Source organism: Triticum aestivum, chromosome 6D, assembly GCF_018294505.1.
Source record: "Triticum aestivum cultivar Chinese Spring chromosome 6D, IWGSC CS RefSeq v2.1, whole genome shotgun sequence".
Lineage (NCBI taxonomy): Eukaryota > Viridiplantae > Streptophyta > Magnoliopsida > Poales > Poaceae > Triticum > Triticum aestivum.
Genome location: NC_057811.1, coordinates 97,374,783 through 97,390,917, shown reverse-complemented (window position 1 = coordinate 97,390,917; position 16,135 = coordinate 97,374,783). Strand labels below are relative to the sequence as shown.

Genomic DNA, 16,135 nt, shown 5'->3' with positions numbered 1-16,135 from the left:
CTCGTGCGCCTCGCCAGAGCCCGCCTCCACCTTCTGCGCCTCGCCACAGCCCGCCTCCACCTTCTGCGCCTCGCCGGAGATAGCCAGAGCGGGCGCATCTGGCTGGACTGCGCCACTGCAACCCGCCCCCGCCTTCTCCAGATCTGCAGCGGGGGAGGGCACCGCGCTGGACGCCGGCACGTCCCCTCACAAAGGTGCCCGCAGCGACCTGCCGCGCCTGCTCCACCAGATCTGCGCCCCAATCTGGGCGCTCGCCTCCTGCGTCCGCCATGGCGATGGAGAGGATGCGGTGAGGGCGACGAGGAGGTTGGAGAGGAGAGGGAGTGGGGAGTGGGGAGAGGGAGACAATGCGGCGGGGGGAAATGGTGGGCGATGCGGCCGGAGGTGGTTGCCGTCCACATTTATATGATGGGACGGTTTTGGAATCTACCTGTGACACGTGCTGCCCCACGCGCGGGCGGTTCCACGCACGCACGAAACGCCGCCATATACAAATACGTATACGGCCGGGCATACGATCTAACCGGGCCCGTACGGGCCTCCCAGGGCTCCTCGACGGCTGTACGCGGGGGCAACAAAGACGATCGTGCCCCTCGTTATGAACCGTTTTTGGTTCATCCTGACCGTCGATGTGTTTTTCCACCTCGCGTTCAGCCAGGGGGGGAGCACCGGAGCAGAAACGGAACATCAAATATATTGATACCATAAAAGATATTGCAACCTATCCACAAACTGGTAACCGTGTCTAATGAATTCTGCTACAGCTATGTACATGCTTGCCACTGATCAAAACCACAAATTCGGAAGCATGAACTGGCCTGATGTAAGGACATTGAGGCGGCAACAAGGTGCATGCCGTCACCATGCATGTTCATCCTTCCGAAGATGTGCTCTGCTCCAGCGGCCATGTCTCACCATCTTGACAAGCCCTGCGGGTCACCTTATTGACCTTGCCAAACCCCACCATGCCACTGCTCTCGACGGACCTCTCCTCCGCCTCGACATCCAGCTTGGGTTGGCCCTGCTCTGCGTCCTCCCGCTCTCCAGCACATGGAAGAAGCATGCCCTGCGGTCGTCAATCCATACCATGGCAATATTCTGGATAGTTTATTTACACTGTGGCGCTTCTGGATAATTTATTTACTATTTTTACACAACATAGCACTAAACTATACGTATAGTAGACTATTAGATAGACATCTCTCCAGAGACGCCTGCCATCCGATTTTCTTGGGTGTTGCAATATTTGCTCAAGGATATATCAACATACTTGTAATCATGTGCAGGGTCATGAATAGAACAATAGAACACCAATATCTGATACTCTGCATTTGCAGAACATTCTGTTTCCAGATTATGGCTTGTCCTATGAGCCGGACCTCGAAAGCATAGCGCATAAAATTACTTAGTCATGTCACTTCACTGCTTCAAATTTTTATGACTCAACAACACAAATCAATTAGATGATCAAAGAGTCCTCATCAGCACAACACATAAACCAATCCATATAAATAAATAATCAGAATCCAAAACACTAAGAAGTTTGTTCTAGTAGAGCCAATGATGCGAGACCTATATTTTTTCAGCCAAAAGATAGCTCAACTAAGATTGTAGCTTTCAATAACCAATGGCTCTCCCCAATGAACATCAATGTCAGGTGACATATTGTTTATCCTCGTGATTGTTATCTCTAGTAACTATTGTTTTTAAAAGAAATTTTCATTTAAAAGGATGAAACCAAATGGAAGGAAACACAGAAAACAGGGAATATGTTTCCAAAGAGAGAGTAGCCAACTTCATTATCACTCAAGGAAAAACACTAAATGCATATTATTTTCCACTGGTAACAGGGTGCCTACTGTAGAAAGCGCCAATTGTAGGCTATGCACTTTCACTTCCACACACACACACACACAGGGAGGGAGGGAGAGAGAGAGTGAGAGATAGATGATCAGAAGAAAGAAAGATGGTGGCATCCCCCTTTTCCTCGAAAGACAACAATAAAACATCAAGCTGCATCACTGTAAGCATAAAAAAATCATACAATTAGTGATTAGAAAGAGAAAAGATAGTGCACTCTAAAGATTTCTGACCATAAGCAGAAGCAGGAAAGATACTTGCATCCCCATTTTCTTCGAAGGTGCCCGAGCTATACTAATATATGGTAGTACTATAAGAATGGTTTTTATACAATGACGAACATATGAACTCCTAATAAATAGCTAGCATATATCCAGATAAAAATCCAATGAAATATGTGAGTAGATGAAAGCAAATGCATTCACATCTATAATACCTAAATAGTTCATCCCCACTATCCCATTTCTCTTGACATGCAGCCTATCCACCTCATCATACATGTCCCACACATGCCACACCAGCACATGCAACCACCACCTCAGCAGGCAGCCAACTCAGCAAAAGAAAACCTACTTGCGTGCCATGGCATCTTTGTTTTCTGCTGTTGTGTTTTCCTTACCATCGCCTGCACGGTAGAGCAGAAGTCCTGGCCCATAAACTGGACATCAAGTAGTGCAACAATCATGTACATATTTGGTATTATCAATAAGCTCACATCAATAAACATAAATCACAATTATCATGAGGTAATAAAGACATAATAAGCCACAAATCCACGCCTAAGAGGCACATCCTAAAAGAGAAACATGCACGTGTAATACTATATTATAAGAACTGGTAAAAGAAAATTACCTGCCATGGAATCAGGAGCAAAAGAAGCAATGGTGATTCAAAGTGGAAGAGCACCAAACTGTAACCGCACCCCTGCATAGCACAGGAAAATAGACATAGAAATGCCAATGCTCTCTGCAAGCAGAGTAGAACACATATATTCAGAACAAAAACTACCACGTAGGTTCACTATGAATAAAATTTGCATGTACACATTCTCTGCAAAATAATGGAAAACGTAAAGGTCAGCGGCATGCATAGCACTACATAAGAACCAGAGCTAGAATTAACATGATTTCATCCATTATGTCTAAAACATTACATGTCAATGACTCGACACAAAACCTTCAAATAGCATCAATGAAAGGAGTGGAATGACATGATCGGAAGTTTGGTTCAGTCAAGTTCAGGACGAAATTCACTCTTCCTTCAAAAATTTATGCAAGGGGACTCTTGTAACAGAGTTTGAGTTCAATGGAACAAGAGCCATCTCATTACAACAAACTGGAACCACAACAAAAATAGTTTATGTTTTTGTTATTATAAATTGCTCACCTCTCTAGAAAACTCTGAGGGGGGATGTCAACAGCTAGGCATTTCACGCCATCGACTTCCATGTCATTAGAGTATAAATTAGTAGAAGGATCAAACCAAGATTTGCATACCCAGTAATTCGTCAAAAGCTCTCCACCGAAGCAAAAACTACCAATTTATGAAAAGCACTACCAAGCATCCGTGTGGTATTGTGCTATGGTGTACTGACCAGAGATGGTTCTGATTATTTATAATTAACAGGAAATAGATAGAAGATCACAAGCAACTTAAATTTATGCAACCGTGGTCAATATCCAAAATGAATATACGCAACAGAAAGGCGGGAGGGAGTGGCCACCGGAAGAAAGGCCATTCTATTGATGTACTTTCCATAAAAAATTCAATGGAAATTCCAACGTCGTATGTTATATATCAGAAATGTTAACCAAAGGGCACCTTTCTTCAGCAGAAGTTCTAACTGATCGATGATCAATAGTCATGGAAACCTCCTCTCCCAGTACATACAATTATTTTGAGAAACCCACAGATACAAATTACTCCCTCCGTTTCTAAATATAGGTCTTTTTAGAGATTTCAATACACACTACATACGGATGTATATAGACTTATTTTGGAGTGTAGATTCATCCATTTTGCTCCGTATATAGTCCATATTGAAATCTCTAAATGGACTTATATTTAGGAACAGAGGGATTAGAACATAATAGATAAACGACTAACATTGTAAAATGTTGAAACACATAACCGATTTTTACGGAACCTTGACATGATTCATAGAGTGTAAACTATACACCCTAGAGCCGACACCAACAAACATTAGTAACCTTATCAATGGCAACATCAGTTCAGAAGCAGTACTGTTCTGTGTTGTGCAGTTATGTGCTTCGTTTTTCTATATAACTAAATAACATACATGATGACAATCCTATCTATGGCCTGGGACTTGTTTTAGAGATCATGCCAGTGTACAGAAAGATACCAACATCCTATATAATCTATAAAATGGATGATCATGCATAAAGCAGATAAGCAAATCATTCCAGAACACCTCGTCTTTTTGAAAGAAGCAAACTGCAACCCATCCAGATATAGCCAACTTGAGATGTATATACGAATCAAACCTGTATGGGAAAACATAGTCCAAGCAGATTCCATTTTACTCTCTATCCAAAGTAAGGTGTCTCTCTTCAGCACACCATTTTGTTTTAAATCATGAAAAGGCCAAGCGGCTGAGTTACCCGCAAGCACACACACATAATTTGCTGCATCATCACATACCTCTAGCATCCAGTTTGAATAAAATGATGTGTTCATGAGAGAGAGAGAGAGAGAGAGAGAGAGAGAGAGAGAGCGAGCGAGAGAGAGCGAGAGAGAGAGCGAGAGAGAGAGAGAGAGAGAGAGAGAGAGCGAGCGAGAGAGAGAGAGCGAGCGAGAGAGAGCGAGAGAGCGAGAGAGAGAGAGAGAGAGAGAGCGAGAGAGAGAGGTGAACCTGGTCGGGTGGAGATGGCATTCTCGGCTGGAAGGCGCCGGGGTGAGGCGGCATGGCGCGGTCACAAGCAGGAGGCGACCTTTTATCTGTACAGGAAGATTGTGGAGTGAAATATTAATAGCTGCAAATGTAAATTATATAACTGAACTTACTATAATGGACACAGCACCGAGATCCCTGTGGTTACTTACAACAACATTCCACCATTTTCTTGCCATGGAATGAACCAAGTGTTCTGCATACTGCAATAGCCAATTAAATCTTCAGAATGGTTACAAATATAGTAATAAGTCATCCAATCATGAACCTTAGATCTCTTCAAATATGCAACGCAGGTATAACTGTATAAGTCAACATCAGAAAAAGGTTAGAGACTAACAGCAGCATCAGAATCACTGGTTAATCCAGGGATGACAACTAAAAGGGGTGTCCAAGAATCTTTTGAAATGATCCTATCTACAGCTGCCAAGCTAAAAATGCCACACACCACCATATCTGATATATAGATTAGAAAAGAAAGGGGATGAAGATCTGCCGTACCTGGGAACATGTAGAGGCAGGGAGCTTGAGTTCCTACCTGGTGCGTGACTGGTGGCGAATGGATGGGGCACCAGAGGCGGACGGCGGCCAGAAACAACGGGCCGCCGGAGCGGCGGTCCTCGAGTTGGCGCGCGGTCCGGCACTCCTCCTGCCGATGGCGACAACTCCAGGAGGAGCAGATGCGCGAGCAGCAGTCGCGGCTCCTCCGAATATGGTGACGCGATGGAGAAGTGTGGCAGGGGGGCGGATCGACCTCGTCCGGGTGGAGCTCGTCCTTGACTTCATCGGGACGAGAGCTGACGGGGCCGTCCGCGTCCGCCTTCTAACTCTTGTCGCCGCCTTGCCATCAGGACCGTGGGGAAGAGCAGCGCCACACCCGGGCGCCGGCGGTGGCGGCGGCTGCGGGGAGGGCGGTGGTGGTGCTGGCGGCGGCAGACGAGGGAAAGGGAGAGGGAGAGGAATCGGGATGGGGACTGGGGGCTGCGCCGCTGGCCAATCTCTTTCTCTCTTTCTTCTCGACGAAGGAAACCTTTTTGTCTCGTACCATTGCCGACGTGGACATCGTGAGCGCTCGCCCTTGATGCGCAGCTGAATGGTTTTAATTCTCGATGCAGGATGTGCTATGCATGCGGTTGCGCGCGACCAACTGCGTTCCTTTTGATTTCTTTGCCGGTGACGCTGGAACCTGCGTGCTGTTTATGGATTCGGGCGCCTGAGATGAGATCTCTGAAGAATGCAACACGGAGAAAAGCTGCGCCAAGAATATCTACGCGTGCAAAGGTGCCCAGATTCTACGGTCCAGATTGGACCAAATGAACTGTCGAGTGAGGTGTCAGCTCGTATGGCTGTGACAGTCACATCACCTTTGTTGGAGTAACCAAAGAACCGGCTAGCTATCTCTATATCCCTGAATTTAACCGGTGGAGGCACAGTAGATGCGACAACATCAGGGACAATTGCTTCTAGCCTATCACAAGTTCGATGGCTTGTACCGTTCGAAGAACCCAAAGTACATACATCCTCTTTTGCATTGTAAGAACAATTTTAATGGGGCGATCCATTTCGTCCGTCCGCGTCCGTTTGGGTTAGCGCGGATAAAAGTGGCGGCCCAACGTGCCGACCCAAACTCAAATCGTGTCCGCCGGCGTCCGTGCCGACCCATTTCCGGCCCAAAATTGCGTCTGGAATGCATCGGCGCGGACGCGCCGCGCGTCTCCTCGCCGTCCGCCGCGTCCCCACCTGGCGGCCGTCCAACTACGACGGTCAACATTATTTATGACGACCGCCCATCTTGGGTCCACGCGTCAGCGACGGCGGTCGTCCTTTTTTAAGCCGGGCGTGCGGCAGGGCCGTCCTCATCCACTGCCACTCGCCCCCCGTCCCCATCTGGCCACCCCTACACCCACGCCGGCGACAACCCTAGCCACCGCCAGCATGGGCTTCTTCTCCGGCATCGGCAGCAGCCGCAAGGGCAAGGCCCCCACCCGCCATTCCCCCTCCCTCCCCGCCCTTCCCGCGCCGCCGCGCGCTCCCCGGCAGAGGCAGCGCATCAGTGTGCCGGTGCACCGGGCCGAGTGGCACTGGCACCACCGCGTGCCTCTGCCATACCCCGACGCGACACTGCCGCATGACTGGCATTTGGATCCGGAGAGGATCCCAGTGCCGGCGGCGCCGCGGACGGCGAGGGCCCATGCGGAGGAGGTGCGGCGCCGGCGGGCGTTGCTGACGCCGGAGCAGCGCGCCGAACCGCACTACGCCAGCGACTCGCCCAACTGGGCTCGATGGTTCGCCTTCGAGCACGAGGAGGCGAGGCGACGCGGCGTCGACCGCAGCCTGCCGCCGCCTGCGCTCATCGTCCGCGACGAGGACCAGGAGGCCGAGGCCGCCTACCAGGCGGCCATTAAGGAGAGCGAGGAGGAGGAGCGGTGGAGGGAGGCAGATGAGGCGGCTTTCAAGGCTGCCACGGCGGAGGCCATGGCCCTCTCCGCGGCAGGCGACTGCGTCGTGCCGCCGGTGACCCCGCCGTCCCCGCCCAAAGCCGAGCCAGAGGAGCTGGCCTACCTCGAGCGCTACTCCTGGACCGGAGTAGTGCGCGAGTGGGTCAGTGCTCCGCCGATCTGGCTCGGGGCGACGAAGAAGCAGGAGGCGGCCTACCTCAACCACTGGCGCCGCGTTCGGCTGGCCGAGGAGTGCCGGGAGGGCGAGCGCCTGCAGATGCTCGAGTGCGAGACCGAAGAGGAGGCGCGCCAGGCCCAGGCAGCGGCGGCGCAGCCCGACATCGCCACACTCTGGAACACGGCGTTCCCCTGGACGGGCCCTGCGCCAATGCTGATCGACCTCACCGGCCCCGACGCAGACGCCGCCGCCGACGGGGACGCCTAGGGCAGCGCGTCGTCTAGTTTTTAGTGTTTTATGTTAATTAATGTAATATGGACTTTCGCCAGCATTCATGGCCGGCTTTTATGTTTAATTAAATGCATGTATTTATTTTTAAAATGCTTGCATGACTTTTTTTTGACGCGCCGACAAAATGGGTCGGACCAGTGTTGGGCGCTCGCGCCGACCCAAACACAGCGCCGGATGTTTGTGTCCGCCGGGCCGACCCAAACGGACAAAAAGCGGACAAAAGCGTCGTCCGTTTGGGTCGGCCCATTGGAGTTGATCTAAGTATCTCAAAGTGATTCACTTCGAAGTTTCGGGGGAATTATGCCACAATGAACAATGAAATCGATCTGACAGACCTCGAGAGATTTGGTCGGGCGCTCCGACTGCGCTGGCCTTGGCTTATGTGGACTGATCCTGGCCGCCAATGGGTGGGCTCTGTGGTGCCCTGCGATGAGACGGATATGGCGCTCTTCAGGGCTTCTACCACCATCTCCTTGGGCAATGGGAGAAAATCCTTATTCTGGCACGACGACTGGACAGGGCGGGCCCCCCTGTCCCGGGCCTTCCCGGAGCTGTACAAAATTGCCACCAGGAAGAGGAGAACTGTGATGAAGGAGCTCCAGGAGGAGAACTGGATCAGATCGGTGGCCCGTCTTTCATCGCCTACCCATCTGCAGGAGTTCATTGCCCTCGCATCAGCTATCTCTCAGGTTGAGTTGAACCCGGACCAGGAGGACTCCATCGCTTGGCGGTGGACCCCAAATTGCATATACTCTGCTGCTTCGGCCTACGCGGCCCAGTTCTCTGCATCCTATCCGAGGTTCTCCCCAGCCAAGATTTGGGAGGCACACGCTGAGCCAAAATGCAAGTTCTTCGCCTGGCTTGTGCTCCACGGAAAAATCATCACGGCCGACATGCTAGTCGTTCGTGGCTGGCCGCACGACCCTCGCTGCCCCCTTTGCCTTGGGGCACCGGAGACGGCCACTCATCTCTACAAGGACTACCCGTTTGCCGCCGCAGTTTGGTCTCATGTCCAGGTGTGGACGGGAGAGGATTCTGGGGCCACGCCCACGTTGCCCCCTTCGATGGGGATTTCGGACTGGTGGGATTCGTTCACCACCAATTTGCCCAAGGACGACGGAAGAAGGCGGAGCGGCCGCTTCCTTTACACCATCTGGAACATCTGGAAGGAACGAAACCGACACATCTTCAATGGAACTCGCCTCACGCACCTAGAGGTAGCAGCTATTGCCTTCGACGACATCAAGCAAAGGACTTTGGCCTTTGGCCGAGCACATGTGGCAGCCGGTATTGGTTGATTAGTTCCTAGGGGTTTTTGTCCGGTTTCTTTCACAAAACCGGAACACTCTTGTACATAAACTTTATTCTCCTTATATGAAAAGACAGTGCTCCTGCCGGTTCCTCAAAAAAAAATCGATCTGACAGCTATTAGCCAAGTGTTCCAATTGAGATATTTAATGGTTTCAGCTGACCAATACGTGAATCTCCCTACTGAAATGCAAGGCTTTTGCATTTGGACACACTAGGAATAGATACGGTGTATTCAAATATGAGTAACGCTACATCTACTTACTTAAAGATTTTACGTACAAACTAATGTGAAGGATTGTGATTGGTAATAGGGGGATAAGGGGGCCAAGCTCACTTAAAATCAGGGGGGGGGGGGGGGGGGGGGGGGGGGGAGAAAGAATTAGTTTGAAAGGTTAAGTAAACATTTGTAAGTCTTTGTAGATGTAGCATTATTGTTTAAATATTCAAGTGCAAGTTCCAAAACAGAAATATCAAAGACAAGCAAGTTGCAAGAAAAACTACCTCCTATATACGGTGGTTTGTCTAATCTCTCCAGCCGCCCAGCTAATACAGCACATTAGTTATGTTGCTCTCCATTGCAGCCCAGGCCTCAGAGCTGGTTCAAAAGCTCAAAATAAGTGACCCATAAACGTTACGATCACACCAAACATACATTAAAATATGGGAGATTGTAATTACTAAGCAAGTACTCCCTCCATTCCTAAATATAAGACCTTTTAGAGATTTCAATATGAACTACATATGAAGCTAGCAAAATGAGTGAATCTACACTCTAAAATATGTTTATATACATCCATATATAGTCTGTATTGAAATCGCTAAAAAAAGCTTATATAGAATGTATAAAAGTACAAGTCCAGCCAAATTACTTAAAACTGTTTAAAAAACAATGACAGTGATCGTCCATCAACTAGTTGAAGCGAACGATGATATCACACATGCATTGTGTCCTTTAGTGGGAGAAGAATCTCCAGGATGAGCTTTTGATTTATGCTCATAATATGTTATACAACTACGTGCAGCCCTCGTCCACCTCTCGAGCTCCGCCTCGCCTGTTGGTCTTTGCCACCGTGCCACTGTCTTCTCTAACAAGAGGAAATAGACAAGTTGTCACCTGCTTCATTGATAAAAGGCACCGCCTTGCTTCGGATCTCCGTCACATACGCTCAATTGTAGGAACTCGGATCGAGATGTCTGCACCAATTGTCAGTGCCACCATAGGAGTGATGAACCCCCTCATCACCAAGCTCGCCACACTGATGGGCGACGAGTACACTAAGCTCACAGGGGTGAGGAGACAAGCCTCATTCCTCAAGGATGAGCTAAGCACATGAAAGCCCTACTTGAGAAGCTTGAGCTCATGGACGAGCTTGACCCCTTGGCTAAGAACTGGAGAGATCATGTCAGGGAGATGTCCTATGACATGGAGAATTGCATAGATGACTTCATGCGCGACCTTGAAGGCACTGATGCCAAAAAGGGATTTATCAAGAAGACCGCTAAACGTCTCAAGATGTTGCGGAAGCGTCATCGCATTGCTCAACGAATGGAAGAGGTCAAGGTTCTTGCTCTAGAGGCAAATGAACGTCGCATGCGGTACAAGACTATTTTACTTTCAATACAGGAACTCCTAGCCCTCAAGATCATTCATATGAAATCAATACATAATTATTTTTGTTGTTCTGATACAAAGGTACAAGATTGATGATTGCATCCATTCTACTTCTCGCATCGTTCTAGATGGACGCACGAAAGAGATAAATTTTGGAAGATTAATTATCTTAATTTTCCATTGATTATGTAACTAAAGCTGAATTAGCATAGGCACAAACTAAAATTGATTCAGGTTATAGATAGATTGCTGGCAAATAGTAGTTGGATCCAAAAAAGTGTATTACTTACATAGGTACATAAACGTACGGGCTCATGTCACTATCTTCTATGTTATATAATAGAAGGTTGTGGTATTTTTGATTTTGAGCATTGAAAGATAAGTTAAATTTCTTTACAGAGTTATAACACATTGTACACGAATTGATTTGGTTTAGGGTTGAATGTTATGTGGACATGCTAATTAATGTAAGGAATATCATCTTTTTGCTTGCACCTTTTTTACTTTATTATTGTTATGTGTCGTTATCATGTTTGTGTGCTTTCATCTGCAATCATGTAATCATATCATAATTTGACATATCTAATATGAACAAATAATTAACAGGTACCTAGTTGTCATTGATGACTTGTGGGATCAATCAGCATGGAATATTATGAGTTGTATCTTTCCAGAAGTTACTAATGCAAGCAAAGTAATAGTAACTACACGAGTCGATGATGTGGCTATTTGGGCATGCCACGGTGACCGTGAATGTGTTTACAGAATGAGACCCCTCAAAGAACAAGACTCAAGAAAGTTGTTCTTTAAGAGAGTATTTGGGTCCGAATATGACTGTCCACCCCAGCTTAAAGCAGTTTCAGCTGAAATTTTAAAGAAGTGTGGAGGATTGCCACTTGCAATCATCACTATAGCCAGCCTATTAGCTAGTCGCCAAGCAAGATCAAGGGATGAGTGGGAGAGCATAAGAAATTCTCTCGGTGCCAAGTTTGCCACAACTCCGACATTGAAAGAGATGAGGATTATATTAAACCTTAGTTACATGCATCTTCCTCTACATCTCCGTCCATGTCTGCTATACCTTGGCATGTATCTAGAAGACCATGAGATTCTGATGCGTGATCTGGTTCTACAATGGGTAGCTGAAGGCTTTGTAAGTAATACTCATGGATCAAATATGGTGGATGTTGCGAAGATTTATTTTAATGAGCTTATCAATAGAAGCATGGTTCAACCTGAAAAGAGCATGGGCGATGAGGCGGTGGTGTCTTGCAAAGTGCATGATATGATGCTTGATTTGATCGTCAGCAAGTGTGCAGAAGAAAATTTTAGCAGTGTGGCACATAATTGGGAAGATGTTGCAAGAATGCATGGCTTCGAGCACAAGGTTCGTAGATTGTCCTTGAATCCAAGATCTAATGATGTATCACCAAGGGTCATTCATACTAGCATGTCACATGTTCGCTCATTTTCACAGTTTGGGGAGTCCAAGTTTGCACCTCCACTGTCGCTATTTAAGTACCTTCGGGTTCTGGTGTATGAATTCTCATACAAAAAGGGTACAAAACTTGACCTCACACCTATTGGTCAATTGTTTCAACTAAGGTATTTGAAAGTTGTTGCATTCCAATGCATCGTACATCTCTCTACCGAAATTCGAGAGCTTGTTCATTTGGAGACACTGCAAATAGCTAGCCGATCTGCGCAAAACTTCCCGTCAGATATAGTTTTGTTGCCACGATTGTCTCAACTAACACTTCCAAAGGGTATAGGGTTGCCTCAAGGGATCAAAAGCATTAAATCATTGCGTGATCTAAACTGCTTTGATATTGGTAAGAGCTCACTAGAGGATATTGATGGCCTTGGCAAGCTGACCAATCTGAGGGTCTTGGTGTTCCTCGGCAAAATGATGGTGGAGGTAGTTGATGCTTTGGTATCCTCAATTGGAAAGCTTTGTGACCTCAAATTACTTATTGTCCACGGGGAGCCTTCTAAGCATTATTGCGACCTGATATACTCATTGTCCAACCCTCCTCTCCATATCGAGAAAATTTATCTACGAGGGTGGTTGTTGAAGAGAATTCCCAATTGGATTGGCGACCTCCATTGCCTTGGTAGCCTGTCATTGTCAGTTGAGCATTTGTCGACTGAAGAGGTTAATGTCGTTGGAAAGTTGCCCTCCCTCGTCGAACTATGTCTCTGGGTGACACATATCACTGAAGATAGTGGTGCTGCCATTGCCTGCACAGGATTATTCCCAATCCTAGAGGACCTTAGACTCTTCTCTGAAGATGGTGATGATGCTACAATATGCATGGAGTTCAAGGCAGGGGTGATGCCCAACCTACGGCTGCTCGGCCTAGAAATATGTGACAGGTGGAGTGGTGCTACACCACTAGGCATGGAACACTTGCTCGCACTCGAGCACATCCGTATAGGTGGGAGATCCTCCATCCACAAGCGACGTGATGTCTTGACTGCCTTCCGGACTGCTGCGGATGTGCACCAAAAAGCCCTTCCATTACTATGTTCACTTGATCGGCATTCTCTATAAATAATCCCTTGTTTTTTTTCTTTTTATTCAATATTGTTCCATCTATTTACCGTGCAGGGACTCTGTTTGTCAGTTAGTTACGCAGCATACATTGTACTTAATTTACCACACAGAGTTTTGAGATATTTGGTCATGTCGGAATCTTGACCACCTACATATTCTTCCTGGATGATCTGAATAGACATGTACTACAGCTTGTTGTGTATGCAGATGCCCACTTGGTTGTCCACTTTCAGTGTTCCTTTGAAAAATAGAACTAGAGTGTATGCAAACGCTGGACATTGGTAGAGTTGTTAATGTTTGCAACTAAACAAAGAGATGTGTTCATATTTGCAACTAAACAAAGCTGATGAATGCGGCTGGTAGAGAAAATTGATGAATCATCTGCATCCTACTTGATTTGGTTATCCTCTGCACTATATCTATGTGAAGCACTGTAGCTCACAAGCTATATGTAACCATCAGGTTAAAGATAACATGTGAAATATGGCTAACTTGCTATCTAGGTGTAATTCTGAAATCATAACCAATTCCAAATGTTCTAATAGCAACACTCTGAAGAGAGATAAACAAGTGAGTTTGACTGGTTTATTTACAGAAGCGGTTATGATAGATTCACCATGCTTGAACCCAAAGTATTGACATCGGGAGTACAACGACTTCGTTCAAATCACTCAAATTGTAAGAGGGAAGCTTATGTGGCTATATCAACACTCTGAAGAGAGATAGAAGAGTTGGTTTTCGCTCTTGCTTTACAAAGAGGAAAGCTTACATAAGATCGATGCATCATTCTAAACTCTAAAGCATGACATCTGGAGCACAACAACTTTGTCCAAATCATTCAGATAGTAGAGCTAAATGCATTCATTGCTAAAAATTACAAGCATGAAAAACCAGGATAGAAGCTACACACTACACAGTACAAGATTCAACAAGAAGACATAAAAAAATACTCCTTGGGTCATATGGTAACAACACTGGCCCCTCTGTTCAGACATTATCTAGATAAGAGTTTTCTTCTTCTACTTTATTCCCTCTGTCCCAAAATAATTGTCTCAATCTTAATACAACTTTGTACTAAATGTACAAGTTAAGACACTTATTTTGGGACGAATGAAATATTATATTTGTACTCTGATTCTTCTCCTTCTAACTACTAAAACAAGCAAAGGTTGTGAATCTTAATGTTTTGAAATTAACGCCCTCTTCGGCAGCTCCGCGTCGGAGCGAAGCGGGCCACAGCCTACTTTCTCGGAGTGGCCGGAGGGTCGCTCCGTGCGCTTCACGGAGTTGGATGAATGCCGAACAGGGCTTTAATCGTGGAGCATTTCGTTCCTTCGGTCCACAAATCTTGGATACTCTAACTCGGTTAGAGGTTAGCGTTAGATTCTAACCCTCAACCAACTCTAACCAAGGTGGTATTTGGATGAGAGGGTTAGATTGCCAATAAATAAACTTTCTCAATCATTTGGCTCCTTTAGAGCCGGATTTGGTGTGGCCGGCTCTTTTGTGGCCTTCTCCTGCTCACAAATGACATAAAAAAATTCATCTTTAGAAATCAAGTATCCAAAACATGATAAATTTTATTTTGTCCATACAAATGAGACATCTCACTTAAACATACAAGTCCTCAGTCAAGCTTGACAAAATAAAATTACATTCCATGAAACAGCGCATTAGCTAACTCATCACGGAAGGCATTCATGTTGATATCTTCAGCAAGAGGTTCGTCTTCTGGCCATGCAGATGCATAAGAACTAGGCATTGGGTTATAATTTTCATCCGCATCACATGCATCAAATTCCCTATCAGCAATTCTGCTCTCTCGAATGAAATTATGAACATGCAAGCAACAATAATTCTAGCTTGCTTGCGAGTTGAGGTCAAGACCGGCCTGGGTAGCGGGGCCGCTTGCCGACGGCTGCGAACCCCACACATCGAAGCCGTCTCCGTCCATCGCCCGGCCTGGGTAGCAAACTGAATTTGTCAATATAGTACAAACTGAATTTGGGCAGCAAACCCAGCCTACAGCAAACACATACAGCAAACCCAGCCTATGGGACAAAGGGCAATACCTTGCGACACCGGCGGAGGACGAACGGGAGGGGGTGACAGGTGTGGCGACGTCGTAGGGATGGAGGCGGACGGGGGCGGATGGAGGCTACTGGGGCGGCGGCCGGCGGTGGGATGGAGGCGGACGGGGCCGAACGGAGGCGACGGGGGCGGCGGCCGGCTGCGGGATGGGGCGTACGGGGCAGGACGGGGCCGGACGGATGCGGCGGGGGCGGCAGGAGTGGCCAGACGGGGGCAGCGGGGGCGGTGCGACCGGGGCGGCGGCCGGAGTCGGGATGGGGCTTATGGGGCCGAACGGAGGCGACGGGGGCGGGGGCCGGCGGCGGGATGGGGAGTACGGGGCGGGACGGGGCCGGCCGAAGGCGCCGGGGGCGGCGGGAGCGGCCGGACTAGGGCGGCGGGGGCGGGGTGACGGGGCAGGCCGAATGGATGGGGTGCGGGGATGGGGAAACTGGATCAGGTGCGGCTGGTGGCTGACAAAAAAAAATCTTTTCTATGGGTCCCAGCAAGACTAACTCTAATAAGCACCTTCCCACCGGGTTGGATTTTTTGGCTGGGTTAGAGCAACTAACCCTATTCTAACCCACCTGCTTGGATACTTCAGGGTTAGTTCAGCCGCAACTAACTAAATCTAACCCGATGGTAAACTTGCTGGTTGGATTGGGAATCTTCTCTCCAAGGATGGTAGGTTGGCCCTTGCTCGTTCGGTGCTGTGTGCGTTGCCGGTATACATGATCACAGTGCACCCCTTCCCGAAATGGTTGTTGCTTTGGATCGATAAGCGCACCAGAGCCTGGGTCTGGAGGGGCTTGGAGACACATGCCATGGCGGTCACTGCAGGGTCGGTTGGGACAAAGTGTGCAGACCTCTCAACCTTGGAGGCCTTGGTTTGCTAAACATGCAA

At 47.7% G+C, this 16,135-nt stretch overlaps 1 protein-coding gene, 1 long non-coding RNA gene and 1 pseudogene across 8 annotated transcripts; 1 reads left to right on the top strand and 2 right to left on the bottom strand.

Annotated features, from left to right (window-relative positions):
* Positions 1-676: 676 nt before the first annotated feature.
* LOC123143816 (uncharacterized) lies at positions 677-5,948 on the bottom strand. Of its 7 annotated transcripts, none has more exons than XR_006471067.1 (6): positions 5,276-5,946; positions 4,927-4,977; positions 4,736-4,821; positions 2,713-2,826; positions 2,297-2,506; positions 677-2,021 (listed from the first exon to the last, which is right to left on the bottom strand). XR_006471067.1 is itself a non-coding variant. In XM_044562814.1 (6 exons), exons 1-6 carry the CDS (start codon positions 5,283-5,285, stop codon positions 1,882-1,884), a joined length of 474 nt encoding a protein of 157 aa, XP_044418749.1. In that variant the 5' UTR covers positions 5,286-5,948; the 3' UTR covers positions 677-1,881. The 7 variants fall into 7 exon arrangements, 3 of the variants coding, with proteins under 3 accessions (XP_044418749.1, XP_044418750.1, XP_044418748.1); XR_006471066.1 differs by having other exon boundaries at positions 2,297-2,518; positions 5,276-5,943; XM_044562814.1 differs by having other exon boundaries at positions 2,434-2,506; positions 5,276-5,948.
* Positions 5,949-10,182: 4,234 nt separating this feature from the next.
* LOC123141206 (disease resistance protein RGA5-like) lies at positions 10,183-13,158 on the top strand (annotated as a pseudogene).
* A 1,563-nt stretch (positions 13,159-14,721) lies between these two features.
* LOC123141205 (uncharacterized) lies at positions 14,722-15,810 on the bottom strand. Its single transcript, XR_006470203.1, has 2 exons — positions 15,234-15,810; positions 14,722-15,123 (listed from the first exon to the last, which is right to left on the bottom strand). It is a non-coding gene; the product is annotated as an uncharacterized lncRNA (long non-coding RNA).
* Positions 15,811-16,135: the final 325 nt, after the last annotated feature.